We start from the raw sequence: 16,890 nt of genomic DNA on the forward strand, positions 1-16,890 counted from the left end.
TAGTACATGATAAACGTTGTGTTAACAATAGAATAACACAAGACTGTTGACCAAAAAACAAAAGACTAATTATTACGTTACATAACCTGTATGTTATAACCGATAAACAAAAAGATGGCCAAAAAAGCACATGGTTGATGTGGTTATATATTAGTGTATCACGTAACCATATGATTGTAACTCAACTCTAAGCAAAACATGAACTTTGACACGAAAAATTTGGTTAAAAGAAATCATGTGGACTTCTTTGTCCCAAATATATATAGATGTGGACCAAAATTTCTTTCATTCAATGAATACTCCGTAAAAATACTAAATGACGACTGAACTTTTCTAAAAATAGTTGTAAGTGCTAAAAATTTAAAACAAACTTCCATACATTATAAACAAAGTAGTTCTATAACCAATGTTATTTTTCTTTGAAATTTTAAATTTATAGATCAATTAAAAAATTACAAGGGGGAGAAAAAGAAAATAGCTCTTATAGATCGATCAATCGGATCACTAAGAATTGTCACAAATAATATAATAAATGAACACAAATCATAACATATATGGTGTTATATACATCTACTTAAAGTAGATGACCGGACTATTAGATCTCAAATCCCACATTCCACTTTCTTTAAGGTATTCATGGTATCTAGAGAACTCCGGTTTAGCCGTCGCTTTCTTCTTGTTATGGCGGCGATAACCATCAAATAAACTGAAGATTGGATGGCTTAATTTGCTTGTCACCACTGTTTTAGTTGGTTTTTGGCGTGGAAGCTTTTCCAAAATCACAGGAAAATCTCCACCAAGCCTTATCGATGGAGCATAGTATGGAACGCTCGTTGACCTCCTTAGCTTTGCTCCAAGTAGGCTGAAGGTGGAATCATCGCTTACACGCTCATATCCGCCGCGACGACTCCTCGTCCTCGTGCTTAAGTTTCTTAGCATTTGCATTTCTGGATTAGTTGAAGGTTTAAATTGCTTGGAAGAGAGAAGTGACGAAGGTAATGGTGGTGGTGAGAAAGAGATAGGCGTCAAGAGAAGTGTATTGTTGTTTGTGGTTATTGTAACGAGAGAGTCTTTGATTGTCTTTATATAGTTTTTTTCTATAGAGAGTCTTTATATGGTTTTATTGATAATATAAGAATTGTAGGTTTAATGATTTTGCATTATTTAAGTTAGGTTGCCATTTTGGAAAATTCAAACTTCGTCGGTCGTATCCTCTTTTCTATTAGTAATAATATATTTTATCTTCCGTTAATAAACTAAACATAGACTAAGACTTGCATTGCATGATAAACGTTGTGTTAACAATAGAATAAACACATACTTATTATATATGTGTTTATAAACACAATTAATAAACAAAAGAAATGACGACAAGCACATGGTTGATTGGTTTATATATTAGTCCATCACGTAACCAAATGATTGAAAATATTTGTAATTCATGAATAGCTACAACTGTAAAAAGAAAATTCTGAATTACACAAAAAGAATTTGGTTAAATTTAAAGGATAGTATATGCACAGAGACCAATCTTTTGCATTTTCAAATCGGTCAAAGCATCAGTTGCTTTCGAATCGTTGGAACTTGGAAGCTGCTAAGCGCTAACTAGAGAAACTTGTCTTTCGACCGATAAAATTTAAAGGATATGAAATTCGTGATACACACAAATTTATAAATAGCTGTTAACATTTACTGACCAAAATAATATAAGTTATGTGAAAAAGTTTGAAAAATAACACAATATTTTTTTTTGTTCACTAAAATATTATAAATTATGCGAACATTGAGTTTTTTATTTTGCCATTTAAAATGTTCACAGTGGCTAACATGATTGAAATCTTAGTAGTAAGACTCAAAGTTAGTCATTCAACTACCATAGTGAATCTTTTAACCACGAAACCACCATAATCAGTCTTCCTGTAAATAATCACCTAATCGGATGTTGCTACCTAATAAAAAATTATTCATTTAACTATAAAATTTATCTATCACAAAACGAAATTATATATCCGTTTGGGTTTACTAGAGAGGATTAATGATTATATTTTATGATTAAACAAAATTAGCTATCTGTTTGGATTTATAAACGAGTTTATATTTTACAAGTAAATGAGGTTAAATGTCAGTTAAGATTTATAAAAGAATTTAGATTTTATAATTAAACGAGATTAAATATCGGTTTGAGTTTAGAAAAAACGGTTAGATTTAAATTTTATAATTAAACGAGTTTAAATATCGGTTTGAATTTAAAAAAGAGAATTAGAGTTTAGATTTTGTAATCAAACGAGATCATATATCATGTTTGATTTATGAAAAACAATTAGACCATTCACATTGCATAACCTCTCATGTATGTCTTAAAGACTAACCATAGTTAAAATTAAAGACATTTCCTTTTGGATGTCAAAAATATCTTCCTTAAGATATTTTAGACATCTAAAAAATAAAATGTTTTTAATTTTAATCATGGTTAGTCTATTTTTACCATGGTTGGTCTTGGAGACATTAATAAAAGATTATGCAATGTAGATGCTTTTAGTATTTAGAATGGAAGTGAAAAAAAGAATTCATCGTAAAGATGAACTCAAGAATTGTTCGATAATATATGTGTTATTTTCAAAAATACTTTAATTTATAAATAATGAATATTTGATATCTTTTAAGTAAATAAAAAATGTGGTAAAATGAAAATAACTAAACAAAAAAAAACTTGAAATATACAAGGGATTGGGAAATGTCATGCATAAGATACTTTGGGGTTTGATGACATAGATGAATAAAGATTTTGAAGAACACATGCCGGTTAAAGCCTAAATAATTCGGTTAAACACTCGCAAATTGGATTTTTGGTTAAACCAATTGGTAGACGTGTCAAACCTAAACCTTCCATTGCGCTAAGACGTTTCGAAACTCACAAAGATAAACCCTAAAACAATAAACTTTTCCTCAGACATCAGCCTCGGCGACCACGACAACAACTTCATTTTTTCTCGTCGAGTTTTTTTCTGGGAATTGCAGGTAATCTCTCGTTAACGTGCCCCTCTGGTTTCTCAAATTTGGGAACTCTGTTTTTGTTCTGTTCTGGGAAAGTAGAACAATTCGAATTACGGTTCGACCGAAGTCAAACCGGGTTTTGTCCGGTTAAATAAATTGAAAGAAAAAACAAAGGAACACTGTAATAAAAACCCTCTCCTAAAACCCTAATTTCTTCTTCTCTCCGTCTTCCTTCTTGTTGTTCCCGGTGCGATTTCTTTCATTTTGATTTCGATAGTTTATTCTTCTCCTTGTTTTCACTGTTTGTGTGATTGATTCTCTCCATGAATTGATAATTCTTACACTATTGTCTTTTAGCTCGACTCTTAAACTGATTTGTTCTTGTTACCATTGATGGTTTTAATTGCAGGTGGATTTATCAGAGTGTTGTGCTAACAAATGGGTGCCAAAGGTTCGATTTTTATCCAGTTTTTGGATTTATATTGTAATTAGAGCTTAAGGGATTCGAGATTGATAAACACTTTAAATCAAATGTAGATGATAAAAAGCGTGTGAAGAAGTTGAAATCTAAGAAACTAGAAGCTGAGGAAGAGCTCAATAATGTTCAAGAAATCGATGCACATGATATAGTAATGGAGCAGAAGAGCGATAAGAAGCGTGGGAAGAAGGTGAAATCTAAGAAAGCAGAAGCTGAGGAGCATGAAGAAGAGCTTAAGAGGCTTCAAGAAAAGGTGAGTCATCTATGAAACATGTTTGGTTGCGATATTGTAATGATATATTAGTGGAAAGTTGAGTTTTTTTTTTAACTTTACGGATTTTTTTGTTCCGCAGGATCCTGATTTTTTTCAGTATATGAAAGAGCATGATGCAGAGCTTCTAAAGTTTGATGCTACTGAAATTGAGGTGAGTTTTGTTAGTTTGTATATGTTGAGTTTGTGACTCGACTTCCAGTTGTGTTGGAAGCTTTTTGTCTTAGGGATTCACATTTTGTAGGATGATGCTGATGTTGAACCTGATACTGACCTGGAAGACACTGAAAAGGAAGGTGATGATGAAGCAACAAAGATGGAAATTGCAAAGAAAGTGCACGTGCAGAAAACGATTACAGCATCGATGGTTGATGCATGGAGTAAATCAATCGAAGATGAAGCGAAGCTAGGTGGAGTGCGTTCTATCTTGAGAGCTTATAGAACTGCCTGTCACTATGGTGATGATACCGGGGACGATCAATCGACAAAGTTTAGTGTTATGTCAAGTGAGGTGTTTAATAAGATAATGATATATGTTCTGAGTGAAATGGACGGGATTCTTCGTAAGTTGTTAAGGTTTCCTGAAGATACTAGAGGAACAAAAGAGACTATATTGGAGCTCACAAACACTAGGCCTTGGAAAAACTATAATCATTTAGTCAAATCATATCTTGGGAATTCCCTTCATGTTCTGAACCAGATGACCGACACAGAAATGATAACCTTTACTCTGCGCCGCCTAAAGCACTCATCGGTTTTTTTAGCTGCTTTTCCTAGCCTCCTAAGGAAATATATTAAGGTGTGTTGGAGCAAGATAGTATTCTGTTCATGTTTCTTCTTTATGGTCCTTTCTTTGCTCACTTCATTGTTGCTCTTCTGCCATCTAGGTTGCACTTCATTTCTGGGGAACTGGTAGTGGTGCGCTCCCTGTTGTTTCCTTGTTGTTCCTGAGAGATTTGTGCATACGCCTTGGATCTGACTGTGTTGATGACTGTTTCAAGGGAATGTACAAAGCGTATGTGTTGAATTGCCAGTTTGTGAATGCTGATAAATTGAAGCATATTTCGTTTCTTGGTAACTGCTTCATTGAGCTTCTCGGCACAGATATCTCTGCAGCATATCAGCATGCATTTGTCTTCATAAGACAATTGGCAATGATTCTGCGTGAAGCGCTTAACACAAAAACAAAAGTACTTTCTCAATAATCTTCATAAATTGAGTTCTTCTGACAACAATTATGTGTTGAGAAAAGTTGCTGTTAACTCTTATTTACATTTGGTTGTTTTCACAGGAAGCATTTCGAAAAGTGTATCAATGGAAATTCATCCATTGCCTTGAGCTTTGGACTGGAGCTGTTTGTGCCTACAGCTCTCAGTCTGAACTCAGACCAGTTGCTTATCCGCTAGCCCAAATAATAACTGGTGTAGCGCGACTGGTTCCCACGGCTCGCTACACTCCCCTTAGACTAAGATGTGTTCGTATGCTAAACAGGCTTGCTGCTGCGACTGGCACCTTTATACCTGTCTCAATGCTTCTTGTGGACATGTTAGAGATGAAGGAGCTCAACAGACCTCCCACTGGAGGTGTTGGCAAAGGTGTAGACTTACGCACACTACTGAAGGTAAAAACTTGCGTGGTTGGGTCTTTACTAATAGAGTATAGAATGAAACTTTATCCTGCAAACTAACCATTTTGGATATTGGCTCTCTTTTTAGGTAAGTAAACCAGCAGTGAAGACAAGAGCGTTTCAGGAGGCATGTGTTTATACAGTAGTGGAGGAGCTTGTGGAGCATTTGTCTCAGTGGAGTTGTTCCGTTGCTTTCTTTGAACTATCATTTATCCCGACCATAAGGCTGCGTAGCTTTTGCAAATCCACGAAAGCTGAGAGGTTTAGGAAAGAAATGAAGCAACTCATCAGCCAGGTAATAAAGAGAAAAAAAGAGAAATGCGGTTTTACTTTATGTCTCTTGTACTTGCAATAAAAGAACCGACTTTATTGACTTGTGTGTTGATGACTCCTTCAATCTCTCTTTTGCTTTTCAGATTGAAGCTAACTCAGAATTTGTCAACAAAAAGAGAGCTTTGATTAAGTTTCTACCCAATGATCTTGCTGCTGAATCATTCCTTGAGGTTTAGTAACTCATTTCTCTTGATCCATTTGATTTTTTCAATTGTTAGTGATGATAATACAAAACCTATATTTGTTTCTTTCTTCCCGTCTTTGAAACTACTGCTGCATTCTTCGAAAATTTTGTGGGATACCACAAGTTGTTTATGATTACAGAACACATGTTTACTCCAAAATGATTGCAAACATGGTTTCAAATTATTTTTTGGGTCTTCTCTGTTCAGGATGAGAAGAAAGCAGGAAAAACCCCTCTATTGCAATATGCGGAAATTATCCGCCAAAGAGCCCAGCAAAGAAACGAATCGCTGGTGGAATCTGAGTGCGTTACATTCCTCTAAAGTTGATCACTTGTATATTTTTGTTGTATGACTTTGACGGATACTAATAATCCGTTTGGTTTCTCCAGTGTAATTGTGGGAGAGAACTCAGCTGTCTTTGGGAAAAACGCACCAAGCAGTGATGATGAAGATGATGAAGATAGGATGGAAAAGGGTGCTGCAGCTTTCAATTCTTCTTGGTTACCGGGAAGTGACTCCAAGTATGTCTCTCTTTCTCTTAAAATGCACACATATCGGGGTTTCATATGGTATAGCACCGCCAACGGTAGTGTATGGTGCGAGTAGGTTAAAAATTACTTCCCCAAATATCACCAAGTAATATAGATTAGGCCTGGTCGGGTCTATGGTTTTAAGGCCTTCTGTTTATTTCTTAGTACTTTGGACATTTATGGGTGGCTTTATCAACTTAAGAATATAGATAGGATGGGAACCGGGTTGTCTCCTACGCCTATAACGTAGATATTTTATCTGACCGTTGTGATATAACCTAAAACAACAAATGTGTAATTAACAGAGAAAAAGAGCCGGAAGAAGAGAAAACGAAAAAGAAGAAAAGGAAGAGAGGTGGAAAGAGTAAAACAGAGAAGAAGCAGGATGAGCAAGGCTTAGGAGAAGATGACGTTGTGGAGGATTTTGTGTTGAGTTCTGATGAAGAGGAAGAGGATCTGTTTGATATAGGAGGAGACAAAGATGAAGATGATGCAGTAGACGAAATTGCAGATCCTGAGACCAAGACATCTAAGAAGACTAAGGGCACTTATAAGACCTGGCATAAGGCTTACAAAAAGACCAAGAAGAAGAAGGCCCGAGTAGCTTCTTAAGTTTTTTTTGTATCTTCTTCGATTTGTATGAGAGTACTTTTCGGATGTTTGCGAAACAACATTAAACAAAATTTTGGGGAAAAGAAAAGCTAATATTTCAAATTTTATGATTGTACTGGAAATTTTTCATCATCATCAGAAAGCTTTAAGTTCAACAATGTTTTCTGATGAGCATTACGAAATTAAATGCACCAATTGAAATTTTATCTAACATGCATGTAGTATAGAAGGCGGCTTCAGTGATGTCTAAGCAAACCGGGAGGAACGGAAAAGGACTGGTTTCTTCATTAGCGTTGCAGGCCAGCTTTGATGTAAGCTGCGTAAAGATCCCTGCGTTTCAAAACAGTACATTGCTCATTATTAACAAAACAACGTGTAAATAATTTGGTGTTTGGGATAAAACAAACTTACATGGAGTCCTTGATAGCGTCTATGGCAGCTTGAGCGGGAAGGAAAGCTTCAACGTCGACTTTCTTGTTCTCGTTCTTCTTGTCTAAAAACATTGTTTGTTAAGTGAAAACTGAAAACAAATCATAAGCGAAAACAAAATTATACGTTAAATGCAACATGTCTCTGTAGGATACAGTCCTCAAAGAAGCGACGGATTTCAGCTAGACGGTGAGGGGGAAGCTCTTTGATGTCTCTGTAGTGACGGAACTCGGGATCATCAGCACATACTGCAATGATCTTGTCGTCTTTCTCACCCTGCAAGTTTCAGAACAAGGTGATTCCTGGTTTCTTACTAAGGTAATACATTACATAGAGGTAGAATTGGGTTTAAGAGTTTTTGTTACCTGATCAATCATGGGCATTAGACCAATAGCACGGGCACGGAGGAATGATCCGGTTAGCACAGGCTCCTGCACAGTATTTTATCTCAAGTCTGTTATTTCACTGCCTGTTTACATCAAGTTTGTATGAACATGAAAGCTAAGATGAGGCGAGAGAAAGCACCTGCATCAGTACCAGGACATCCATTGGATCACTGTCTTCACAGATAGTTCGAGGGATGAAACCGTAGTTGTGGGGGTACACAATGGATGAGTAGAGAACGCGATCAACCTAGAGAGGAAAACTTTCAGTGATCAGAGTTTTTCTTCATTTCGACTCTTACGGTGAAGGATATTTAGTTGGAATGCATAAAATGTGACTTATGATATATCTAGCAACAAAGAATTCCTCATATAACCGCATAATCAGACTATATATTGAGGGATCAGAAGACAGGTTATACTCAATCAAAGCATATATGATGCAAGCAGAGACTGCCAAAGAACACTGTACCTTAATAAGGCCACTGTTCTTGTCTAGCTCGTACTTAACCTTTCCACCTTTGCTAATTTCAACAACCTGACAAAGAATTCAAGCACATTTAACAATCACAAGACCAGCACTAACTTTCTTAATATGATCTAATCTTCCGCAATGTAGAAGAAGATAAAACTTACACAGTTGAAAACAGTAGGAGCTTCTGGACCTGAAAGATTCAACAAACAAAACACTTACATCAAACAATCAACACTTGACTCACATGACTATTCAAAGTAACAAAGACAAGGATTCTTACCAATCTCCAAGTCATGCCAAGGATGAGCAGCAGCTGATCTGTGAGTGAAGGCTGCAAAGTTTCTCTCATTCAGCGTAACATTAGGGTTCCTGAGAGGGAAAGCATAGCCCTTGGCGCTTCCTTCATCCTTGATTTCAGCCATATCGGATGTTCACTATAATATGCAAACAAAAGGAGAGTCTCATTCAATCATATACCAAACTCAAAACAGGCCATATAAATTATTCTCACTACTTAACCATTTCATACAATAACCACCAGACAAATCCTTCAACATTCCAGCAGAATCCAATCTTATAAACCATAAAAAATGACTGTTCAAATCCGAGCAGAGAAATGAAGCACACATTTCTACGATGGTTCACTGTTCTAATGCAACTCAATATCATCTTAGGCAAATATCTAACAACGCGAAAGGCTAAAGTATCAGAGATATGCGAAGAACATAGATCCATCATCGATTTCATGTAAATACACATCAAAACACTCAAATCACCAACTAGTCTAAGCTACATCAATTGGAAACTGAAATAGAATCGAAAAACAGAACTAATCCAAACAAATGAAAGATAATCGACGAATCGATCATCTGTGAAGACCAATCCAAGTACTCGGCGCTCAAAACGAAACGAAACCAACAAGAAAATAGCAAAATCAAACGAAATCGCTTCGATTCAACAAGAAGTGATCAAAACAAGTACCATTAACAGGAGAAGATAAACTAAAAATGACCTAATCGACGGATTTCGAAGGAAAAAAAGAAACGAGAGAAGAAGAAGAAGATGATCTTACAGATGAAATCTCAAGCTTCAATCGCGAAACCGAAGCAGAGAATCCGTAACGTTTTTTTCTTTCTTTCTTCTCTCTTCGTTTAAGAAAACAACAAGATTTTGCAGTTACAGTAGAGTTTTCGTGTGACTGTGTGTGTGGCGCTTCTTTATGGGACGTTGGAGGAGGAAGAAGACGCTGACGTCACTTTTTCCTCGGTTATTGTTCATCGTCAATCGTACGATGAATCGTGTCCGTTGAATTTGAAAGGTTAATGGATCTGACGGCCATGGTTTTTCAAGATTTTAATATCTTTCTTAAAAAAATAGTTAGTGTACCTTTTAATTGAACGAAAAGAAAAAGAGACGACAGTGATGTACCAAAAAAGTATCCGACTAACAAATTGTTATATGACGCGTGTCCTGAAAATTAGGCAATTTCTTTCAGTGAATTCCTTATTTTATTTTGTCTGTTTTTGGCAAACAAATTTATTATTTTCTTAGGATAAAGAAATGAATTTATATCACTCATTCTTCTTTCTTTCTTTTTTGTTTTCACTCAAAATCAGTCACTCATTATTCTGTGTATTTATTATTTTCTTTTTTGTTTTCATTATTCTGTCACAAAAACAAGTTGAATAACAAATTACCACTTTTGATATTTTTCTTTTTTCATAAGTATCTAATATGTCAAATGGGAAAAAATGATCATTATTGAGCTGTGGGGTTAACCACAACCAAAAAAACTGTGTCGTATGGATGTGACCATCGAGCAGTGTTTTTTTGGTGACTGTCAACTAGAATTACAAGTCTAGAGAATCATACGCAAAACGTTAAAATTCGGTTTAAGGTCCCAGAGAAACAAAAAAGATTCGGTTTTGGATTCTTTCTGGTTGGGCCTCACAGAATATCGAATCGTTCCATGTAAAAACCAAAAAAAGTTCAACATATTTTCCCTACTGGGCTTAAACAAATATTTTATGAAGCCCAACATGTTTAACAAAAGTATCTTACTTTGCGACACGTGTCATGTTCCTTCTCCCCACGTCATTCAGTTTCTTCCTCTTCTTTCCAGAAAAACCAAGACTTTAATACGACTAAGAAAAATTCAGACGAAACTGAGAAACTTTCAATTTAATTGGTTCAAAATCATCCTAAATCGAGTAGATTGTTTTGAATCGATTTTTGAAGTTGATTCGAAGTTCAGTGATTGTGATTAGAATTTATAACCAGACCCAGTTTTTGAGGTGAAGAAAAAGCAGATTTTGTGTTCAATTTCCATGGAAGACGAACCAGGAAGCGAAAATGAAGCAGACACCATAGTTGCTTCACCACTTGCAAAATGGAGAATCGAATTCTCGAAATCGTTTCAGAATTACTTAGACAGATCTGCTCCTAACATTGTTCGAAGATGGCTTGTGACTTTAGTCGCTGCAGTGATCTATATCTATAGGGTTTACTCTGTTTATGGATACTTCGTTATCTCTTATGGCTTAGCTACTTATATCTTAAATCTCTTGATTGGTTTCCTTTCCCCTAAAGTTGATCCTGAACTTGAAGCTTTGGATCCTGATTCTTTACCTGTTGATGAGTCTGATGAGTATAAGCCCTTTGTTCGTCGTCTTCCTGAGTTCAAGTTCTGGTAAAATTTCTCTTTTACTTTTGATGATGGATGATTTTGATTTAGGTTTGTCGAAAAGTTTGTGTTTTTACCATTCATTGTTAAAGTTCTGGTAGATTTCTTCTTTTGAGACAATTTGATTGATGATTGTTATGATAGTGAATTCGTATGAGAACTGATTTAGGTCTAATGGTCTGCTTTAGGGTTTGAATTCTCATGAAAGTTTGTCAATTTTGATTTTCAGGTATGCAGCGACTAAAGCATTTGTTGTTGCATTTGTGATGACATTCTTCTCTTTCCTGGATGTGCCTGTGTTCTGGCCGATCTTGTTGTGTTACTGGTTGGTTTTGTATTCTTTAACTATGAAACGCTTAATCGTGCACATGTTCAAGTATAGATACTTTCCTTTCGATGTAAGAAAGCCTGTGAAGCTGCTCAAGTTTCTTGTAAACAGTGTCCTGACCTTTTTAAGACTCAAGGTAAATCGTGCAACGGGGTGATTTGTATTCGATTTCTTTTGGATAGTCTTGAATCTCTGCTTTAGAAAGTTAAGAGTGCTGAACATAGATTGTGCTGATGTTTTTGACAGAAGGGTGATGGTGGAGATGATAGGCCCAGCAGCAGCAATTCATCTCAGGGAAATGAAAAACAAGATTAGATGCGAACAGTAGATCAGGTACTGATCTCGACGTGGTGATAGGCGAAGCAAGAAAGGATACAAACTAAGGATATCAAAGTAAAATATACTATAGCCATGCTGGTGGAATAGGAAAACAAAGTTCTTGAAGCTTAACAGAACTAAGAAATCTCTCTGAGTTTTGAGTAATCTCCTGCATTTTCCGGTTTTTGCATTGTAATGTGTAACAGTGTATTTTACAATTATACGTTTAAATGAATTTGGGAATCACAAGTAGGAAAAAGTATTCTTTACAGTTCCAGGACTTGGATACTACTCTGGACACAACTAATCACACAAAGCTGTGTTGACAGCCTCCAATACCAAGCACTGGTCCAAATCTCTTTGCAGAAACAGATACAGATTGGTCATCATACTCGGAGAACTGTGTGGACTCGAGTGTACTTACTTGACTTCCTAGGTTAGTATACTTCTCAAGCATTTATGTCTCTTGACTTCTATTGGTTTAGATATCGGTTTGGCAAATATTCATAGGGTTTATGCACAATTACATTTGCAACAACAACAAAATATAGTGAAGGATATAGCAATGAGAGATTACTGGAGAGACTCTATAAGACAGTTTCCGAGGAAGTGCAGTGCGTAAAACCGCAGACTGTTGTCCAATTCAGATATGTTGTACTCTTTGATCCGAGAAAAAGATGGTGTAAACCAAAATGGAACATTTCAAAGTCTGAAAAGAGAGATTGAATCAGCTCCAAGGCATAAGGGAAACCCGCTAATTCAGCAAGACTGTTTAATTTCCTATAAATATTCTATTTTTATTTTCTTTTCAGATATTTATTCATCACTTATCAGCGATTTGACGAGAAGAGCTTTTTGGTTTCTGCGAATCATCCAAAATCCGCCATGGAAGCAACTACAAGAATCTTGAGTACTTCTTCTGCTCTCAATCGTCTTCTTCTTCTCAGTAAGCTCAATCTAAAATCAGATCCCCGTAATATCAATTCCACAAATCAGCTACTACACAATGCCGTTACCCGAAAATCCTCTATCTCCGCCGCTCGTATACGGTGCTCTTCGCTCCCTGCGAATGCGAATCTCTTCAGATCACTCTTCTTCCTAACGTCAACGTTTCGTCTCGAGAACACCGCCGTTCACGCTAATCCATTCCGATCCGAACCTAACGACGGCGTCGCCGTCTGGAACAGAGCTCCACGGATCGTGAACGGAGGTGGAAACGCGGCGATATTCGGCGGGAACGAGGGGAAAGAGACGACGGTGGTTCTCCTTGGTTGGCTAGGAGCGAAAGCTAAACATCTAAGGAGATACGTTGAGTGGTACAACTCCAGGGGAATTAACGCCGTTACTTTCACTGTTGACGTTAGGGATTTGCTCCGGTTAGATCTTGGTCGGCGGCTTGAACGAAGGATAGCTGAATTTGGGAATGAATTGGTTAATTGGGTATCGGAGAAAGAAGATGATGGTAGAGAGAAATGCTTGGTGTTTCACAGTTTCAGTAACACTGGTTGGCTTGTGTAGGTTGATGAAACCAAAATCCTTCAAAATCCTACATTGTGATTGCGATTGTGATTTAGTGTTGATTTGAATTAGATGATGAATTTTAAGCATGGTGGGCTTTTTTACTTTTGGTAGATATGGTGCCTTGCTAGAGAGCTTCATTGGTAGACAAGATTTAGTAGAAAGGATTAAGGGTTGTATCATTGACTCGGGAGGAGCAGATCCTCTTGATACTAAGGTTTGTTCTCTCTTTCATGTAACCAAGAGTTTTAAATGCTATTCAATGGTTTCTCCACTGCTTCAAGATCTTGTATTGGAAGTGGAAATGTCAATATTGTTGTGAAGTGAAAAATTCTATTTGAGCTATGTTGTCCTCTTTTTCAATAATGATTCATTTTATGCTAGTGTGAAAGCTTTGCTAGTTTGAGTTCTATGTTGAAGAACTTTGTATCGATTACAAGCATTTGCAGAACCATGGCTAGGGGACTTTTGATTTTGATATCTAAGCAATTAGCTTTGTAGATAGATAACTCAGTACTTAGAAAAGACTATATAGCTATGAGTTAAAACCGCTGATTTCTTTTGGTTACGTAGCCATCACTCACAGGTTTATAGTACATCGGCCTATATATCTTGTGAATGTGATCTTGTTCTCTTGCAAGATATGATGTCTTAGGCATGTGAACAAGATAAAATGAGCTTCATAGTATGTGCCTGAGTTTGTTCTGAAGCCCCTTTTGTTGAAAATTGCTTAATCATTGCGTAGTCCTAATAAGCCATCATAATCATTCATCTTGCATAAGATTAGCAATGCGTACACCTGTGCAGATTTTATAGATCAACAATTGAATTCTGTTCTTTTGCAGATTTGGGCAGCGGGGTTTACCGCGGCTATACTGAAGAAGCGTAGCTCCACCATAACCACAGAACCAAACAGTCCCATAAAAGAAGAGGATGCTTCAACACCACAAAAGAAGGAACCTTTAGGAATCGAAAACATAATGCTATCATCTCTGGAGAAACTCTTCCCCATCTTCTTAAACCACCCAGACGTCAATACGTAAGCTTCACACCACACAGTAGACAACCCATCTGCTTCTTCTTTGTATATTAGGTTGATTAATCTGAGTTATTGTTTGTATCGCAGGAGGCTAACAAAAATCATTCAAAAACTATATGAGAACCATCCTCCATGTCCTCAGCTCTATCTTTACAGCTCCGGGGACAAAGTTGTTCCATCTCATTCCGTTGAGCTCCGCATCCGAGAACAACAGAAGATTGGAAGAAAGATACATTCTTTCAATTTCAAGTCCTCTCCTCACGTGGATCATTACCGGAACTTTCCTGACTTGTATTCCTCACAGCTTCAAAACTTCTTGCAAGAATGCTTCACACCAACAAAACAACAAGCTCTGTGACTTTGGAACATCTTTTTTTGCAGAATATTTGTAGCCTTGGTTTGTTTGTTTGTTTTCTCCTCAAAAGTTGTTTATTATTGATGATAGAACAAGATAATCCGAAGGAGACAGAAACTCCAAACTGTGTCGACGAGCTACTGAGCAGAGATAGTTTCTGAAACTCTTAGATTGTTGTTGCTAGTTTGGCTTCATATGTGAAACTTGACCGATGCTCGGACAAAGAAAAAATGTAAACCTATTTCATTCCCTTGTTCAACGGTGTGGTCTACCCCTTCCTCAAACGGCTCGTCTTATATTACCTTAAACTACGTCGTGTTGGATTCTTTAAACGGCGCCGTCTTGCCGTACCATAACACGACATCGTAATAGCTTTCCTTAAAACGGTCGTATCAACTTTCCTTAAAATGTAGTCGTAGGAATATTTTGCCGTTTTGTTTGTTGAAAAACTACATTAGAGAAAGAAAACGACACACATGTTAAAGCAGAATGGGTTTAGAAATGGTCAGAGGAGAGTTGAGGATTTTGGGAGTGGGAATCGATTTCTTGTGTGTCTGTAGCTACGGATTCGATTCGAGTGACCAAAGGAACTCGATTTATTGGTTCTAAAGTCTCCAAATCAGAAAATTCAGAGACGAGCCCTAAATGGCAGCTCCGGAAGATTCAAAGATGTCTCCGGCGAATTCGTTTGGAGCTGTCGTTCTCGGCGGTACGTTTGATCGATTACACGATGGGCATCGAATGTTCCTCAAGGTAATTGGGTTTTTCTTCTCTCTCTTCGGTTTCTGCTTACGTATGGGTTTCTTGAGAATTGAAGTACAACTATCGATTTTTTTGGGGGATGGAAAAATCAGGCGGCGGCGGAGCTGGCCAGGGATCGGATCGTAGTGGGAGTCTGTGATGGCCCAATGTTGACGAAAAAGCAAGTAAGTGATAGTGATCACACTTTCAGTCTCTTGTAGATTTGTTTCCCTTTTTGGTTAGATTAGTAGCAATATAGGGAAAGTTGGTAACTTTTGTTTCCCTTTTTGCTTAGATTAGTAGACCCAGGAGATTGATTTCTTATATTAGCTAGTAAATTCAGTTACTTTGATTGATTACGATTTGGAGTGATGTTCTTATGATCAAGAGGCAAAAGAGGACCCTTTGAACATCTTTGTTCTGATGTTGTTTTGTGGGGTTTAAAGCTCAAAGTCTGAAACTGTTATGCTTTGTTGATGAGCTCTTTCCAAGTCTCATGTCATTCATTTTTCAGTACCATATCTTTCTGTTTGATAGTCCCAGGAGATTGATTTGTAAGTAGAGTCACTTTGGTTGATTTCGAGTTGGAATGATATTCCTATGATCAAGAGGCAAAAGAACAAACACCCTTTGAACATCATTTTTCTCTGATTTAAAACTATTGCTTTGTTGCAGTTCTCATCCTCACTCTTTTGTGTGTACAGTTCTCTGACATGATTCAACCCATTGAAGAAAGGATGCGTAATGTGGAGACCTATGTCAAGGTAATTTCTCCAGAATGTGGAATCTCTTATATTGGCAATTACTTGTCATTCTTAATGTGAAATGAGAGGGAAAGAGAATGATGAAGTAGAGTTTCTGTTGTATGAGTTTTCTCCATGTTCTTGTGTAGTCTATCAAGCCCGAGCTGGTTGTACAAGCCGAACCCATTACAGATCCATATGGCCCTTCTATCGTAGATGAAAATTTGGAAGCTATTGTTGTCAGGTTTTCACCATCTATGTATTAATATTTTTCACATGTTCCTTCTATATATTCACATCCATGTTTCAAGACATTTTAACTAATCATCATCTGCAGCAAAGAGACATTACCTGGTGGCTTGTCAGTTAACAGAAAAAGAGCAGAAAGAGGTCTTTCACAGCTTAAGGTTTGTCCTTTTATCCACCAGCCTTATCTTATTGACCTCCTGATCCATTTTAAGACCTTCAATCATTACTTGAACCAATCTTTCTTGGAATATGCTTGTGCAGATTGAAGTTGTGGAAATAGTTTCTGATGGATCGAGTGGAAATAAGATAAGTTCAAGTACTCTGAGAAAAATGGAGGCTGAGAAAGCGTCTAAACAAAAACAACCAGCAGAAGAAAAAGCATCATGAACTCATCATATATAAACTCTCAACTTTGCATGTAATTTAATACTCTTTTGTATACTCAAAATGCTGTAAATTGGATGCAATAGATCAATAAAGGTCCAAGCTTTGCATTCTTTAACTCGGAATATGAACTAGTCCTGTAAAATCAACTTTTGGTCAATAAAGGTCAAGACTTTTTGCACAATAAAGGTCGAGACTTTTGCATACGTTTGACA

General features: G+C 36.8%; 6 protein-coding genes and 1 long non-coding RNA gene across 8 annotated transcripts; 4 read left to right on the forward strand and 3 right to left on the reverse strand.

The window, feature by feature from the left end:
- Positions 1–136: 136 nt before the first annotated feature.
- On the reverse strand, positions 137–1,097 carry AT2G18210 (uncharacterized protein). Its single transcript, NM_127378.4, has one exon. The coding sequence runs from the start codon at positions 943–945 to the stop codon at positions 571–573; it is 375 nt and encodes a 124-aa protein (NP_179413.1). The 5' UTR covers positions 946–1,097; the 3' UTR covers positions 137–570.
- Positions 1,098–2,778: 1,681 nt separating this feature from the next.
- On the reverse strand, positions 2,779–3,026 carry AT2G07055. The gene has a single exon (NR_140188.1). It is a non-coding gene; the product is annotated as an other RNA (long non-coding RNA).
- Positions 3,027–3,193: 167 nt separating this feature from the next.
- On the forward strand, positions 3,194–7,132 carry AT2G18220 (Noc2p family). The gene is made up of 12 exons (NM_127379.3): positions 3,194–3,241; positions 3,404–3,445; positions 3,532–3,725; positions 3,826–3,897; positions 3,988–4,542; positions 4,631–4,933; positions 5,035–5,364; positions 5,459–5,665; positions 5,787–5,873; positions 6,096–6,190; positions 6,278–6,409; positions 6,724–7,132. Exons 2-12 carry the CDS (start codon positions 3,433–3,435, stop codon positions 7,028–7,030), a joined length of 2,295 nt encoding a protein of 764 aa, NP_179414.2. The 5' UTR covers positions 3,194–3,241; positions 3,404–3,432; the 3' UTR covers positions 7,031–7,132.
- PPa2 (pyrophosphorylase 2) lies at positions 7,102–9,532 on the reverse strand. Its single transcript, NM_127380.4, has 9 exons — positions 9,390–9,532; positions 8,598–8,751; positions 8,479–8,507; positions 8,315–8,380; positions 7,985–8,092; positions 7,825–7,890; positions 7,615–7,735; positions 7,442–7,523; positions 7,102–7,360 (listed from the first exon to the last, which is right to left on the reverse strand). The coding sequence occupies exons 2-9, from the start codon at positions 8,737–8,739 to the stop codon at positions 7,318–7,320; spliced, it is 657 nt and encodes a 218-aa protein (NP_179415.1). The 5' UTR covers positions 8,740–8,751; positions 9,390–9,532; the 3' UTR covers positions 7,102–7,317.
- Positions 9,533–10,422: 890 nt separating this feature from the next.
- On the forward strand, positions 10,423–12,079 carry AT2G18240 (Rer1 family protein). 2 transcript variants are annotated; one of them, NM_127381.4, is made up of 3 exons: positions 10,423–11,006; positions 11,230–11,464; positions 11,575–12,079. In NM_127381.4, exons 1-3 carry the CDS (start codon positions 10,645–10,647, stop codon positions 11,641–11,643), a joined length of 666 nt encoding a protein of 221 aa, NP_565431.1. In that variant the 5' UTR covers positions 10,423–10,644; the 3' UTR covers positions 11,644–12,079. The 2 variants fall into 2 exon arrangements, with proteins under 2 accessions (NP_565431.1, NP_849974.1); NM_179643.1 differs by having other exon boundaries at positions 10,464–11,006; positions 11,578–11,900.
- Positions 12,080–12,168: 89 nt separating this feature from the next.
- On the forward strand, positions 12,169–14,843 carry AT2G18245 (alpha/beta-Hydrolases superfamily protein). The gene is made up of 4 exons (NM_127382.4): positions 12,169–13,160; positions 13,279–13,381; positions 14,010–14,203; positions 14,291–14,843. The coding sequence occupies exons 1-4, from the start codon at positions 12,532–12,534 to the stop codon at positions 14,559–14,561; spliced, it is 1,197 nt and encodes a 398-aa protein (NP_565432.1). The 5' UTR covers positions 12,169–12,531; the 3' UTR covers positions 14,562–14,843.
- Positions 14,844–15,000: 157 nt separating this feature from the next.
- Positions 15,001–16,875, forward strand: COAD (4-phosphopantetheine adenylyltransferase). The gene is made up of 6 exons (NM_127383.3): positions 15,001–15,311; positions 15,413–15,484; positions 16,004–16,063; positions 16,192–16,286; positions 16,380–16,449; positions 16,553–16,875. Exons 1-6 carry the CDS (start codon positions 15,204–15,206, stop codon positions 16,676–16,678), a joined length of 531 nt encoding a protein of 176 aa, NP_179417.1. The 5' UTR covers positions 15,001–15,203; the 3' UTR covers positions 16,679–16,875.
- The last annotated feature ends 15 nt before the right edge of the window (positions 16,876–16,890 follow it).

Source organism: Arabidopsis thaliana, chromosome 2 (assembly GCF_000001735.4).
Source record: "Arabidopsis thaliana chromosome 2, partial sequence".
In the NCBI taxonomy this organism is placed as follows: domain Eukaryota; kingdom Viridiplantae; phylum Streptophyta; class Magnoliopsida; order Brassicales; family Brassicaceae; genus Arabidopsis; species Arabidopsis thaliana.

What these genes read in the sequence shown, in the direction of transcription:
- AT2G18210 (NM_127378.4), bottom strand. Translation starts at nt 945, where the DNA reads ATGCAAATGCTAAGAAACTTAAGCACGAGGACGAGGAGTCGTCGCGGC.
- AT2G18220 (NM_127379.3), top strand. An exon ending in TCCTAAGGAAATATATTAAG is followed by an intron (nt 4,543 to 4,630) that starts GTGTGTTGGAGC and finishes TCTGCCATCTAG; the next exon opens with GTTGCACTTCATTTCTGGGG. An exon ending in CGCTTAACACAAAAACAAAA is followed by an intron (nt 4,934 to 5,034) that starts GTACTTTCTCAA and finishes TTGTTTTCACAG; the next exon opens with GAAGCATTTCGAAAAGTGTA.
- PPa2 (NM_127380.4), bottom strand. Translation starts at nt 8,739, where the DNA reads ATGGCTGAAATCAAGGATGAAGGAAGCGCCAAGGGCTATGCTTTCCCT. An exon ending in CTCCTACTGTTTTCAACTGT is followed by an intron (nt 8,381 to 8,478) that starts GTAAGTTTTATC and finishes ATTCTTTGTCAG; the next exon opens with GTTGTTGAAATTAGCAAAGG. An exon ending in TAATGCCCATGATTGATCAG is followed by an intron (nt 7,736 to 7,824) that starts GTAACAAAAACT and finishes TGAAACTTGCAG; the next exon opens with GGTGAGAAAGACGACAAGAT.
- AT2G18240 (NM_127381.4), top strand. Translation starts at nt 10,645, where the DNA reads ATGGAAGACGAACCAGGAAGCGAAAATGAAGCAGACACCATAGTTGCT. An exon ending in CTTCCTGAGTTCAAGTTCTG is followed by an intron (nt 11,007 to 11,229) that starts GTAAAATTTCTC and finishes TTTGATTTTCAG; the next exon opens with GTATGCAGCGACTAAAGCAT. An exon ending in TGACCTTTTTAAGACTCAAG is followed by an intron (nt 11,465 to 11,574) that starts GTAAATCGTGCA and finishes TGTTTTTGACAG; the next exon opens with AAGGGTGATGGTGGAGATGA.
- AT2G18245 (NM_127382.4), top strand. Translation starts at nt 12,532, where the DNA reads ATGGAAGCAACTACAAGAATCTTGAGTACTTCTTCTGCTCTCAATCGT. An exon ending in AGTAACACTGGTTGGCTTGT is followed by an intron (nt 13,161 to 13,278) that starts GTAGGTTGATGA and finishes TACTTTTGGTAG; the next exon opens with ATATGGTGCCTTGCTAGAGA. An exon ending in CAGATCCTCTTGATACTAAG is followed by an intron (nt 13,382 to 14,009) that starts GTTTGTTCTCTC and finishes GTTCTTTTGCAG; the next exon opens with ATTTGGGCAGCGGGGTTTAC.
- COAD (NM_127383.3), top strand. Translation starts at nt 15,204, where the DNA reads ATGGCAGCTCCGGAAGATTCAAAGATGTCTCCGGCGAATTCGTTTGGA. An exon ending in ATGTGGAGACCTATGTCAAG is followed by an intron (nt 16,064 to 16,191) that starts GTAATTTCTCCA and finishes GTTCTTGTGTAG; the next exon opens with TCTATCAAGCCCGAGCTGGT. An exon ending in GAGGTCTTTCACAGCTTAAG is followed by an intron (nt 16,450 to 16,552) that starts GTTTGTCCTTTT and finishes ATGCTTGTGCAG; the next exon opens with ATTGAAGTTGTGGAAATAGT.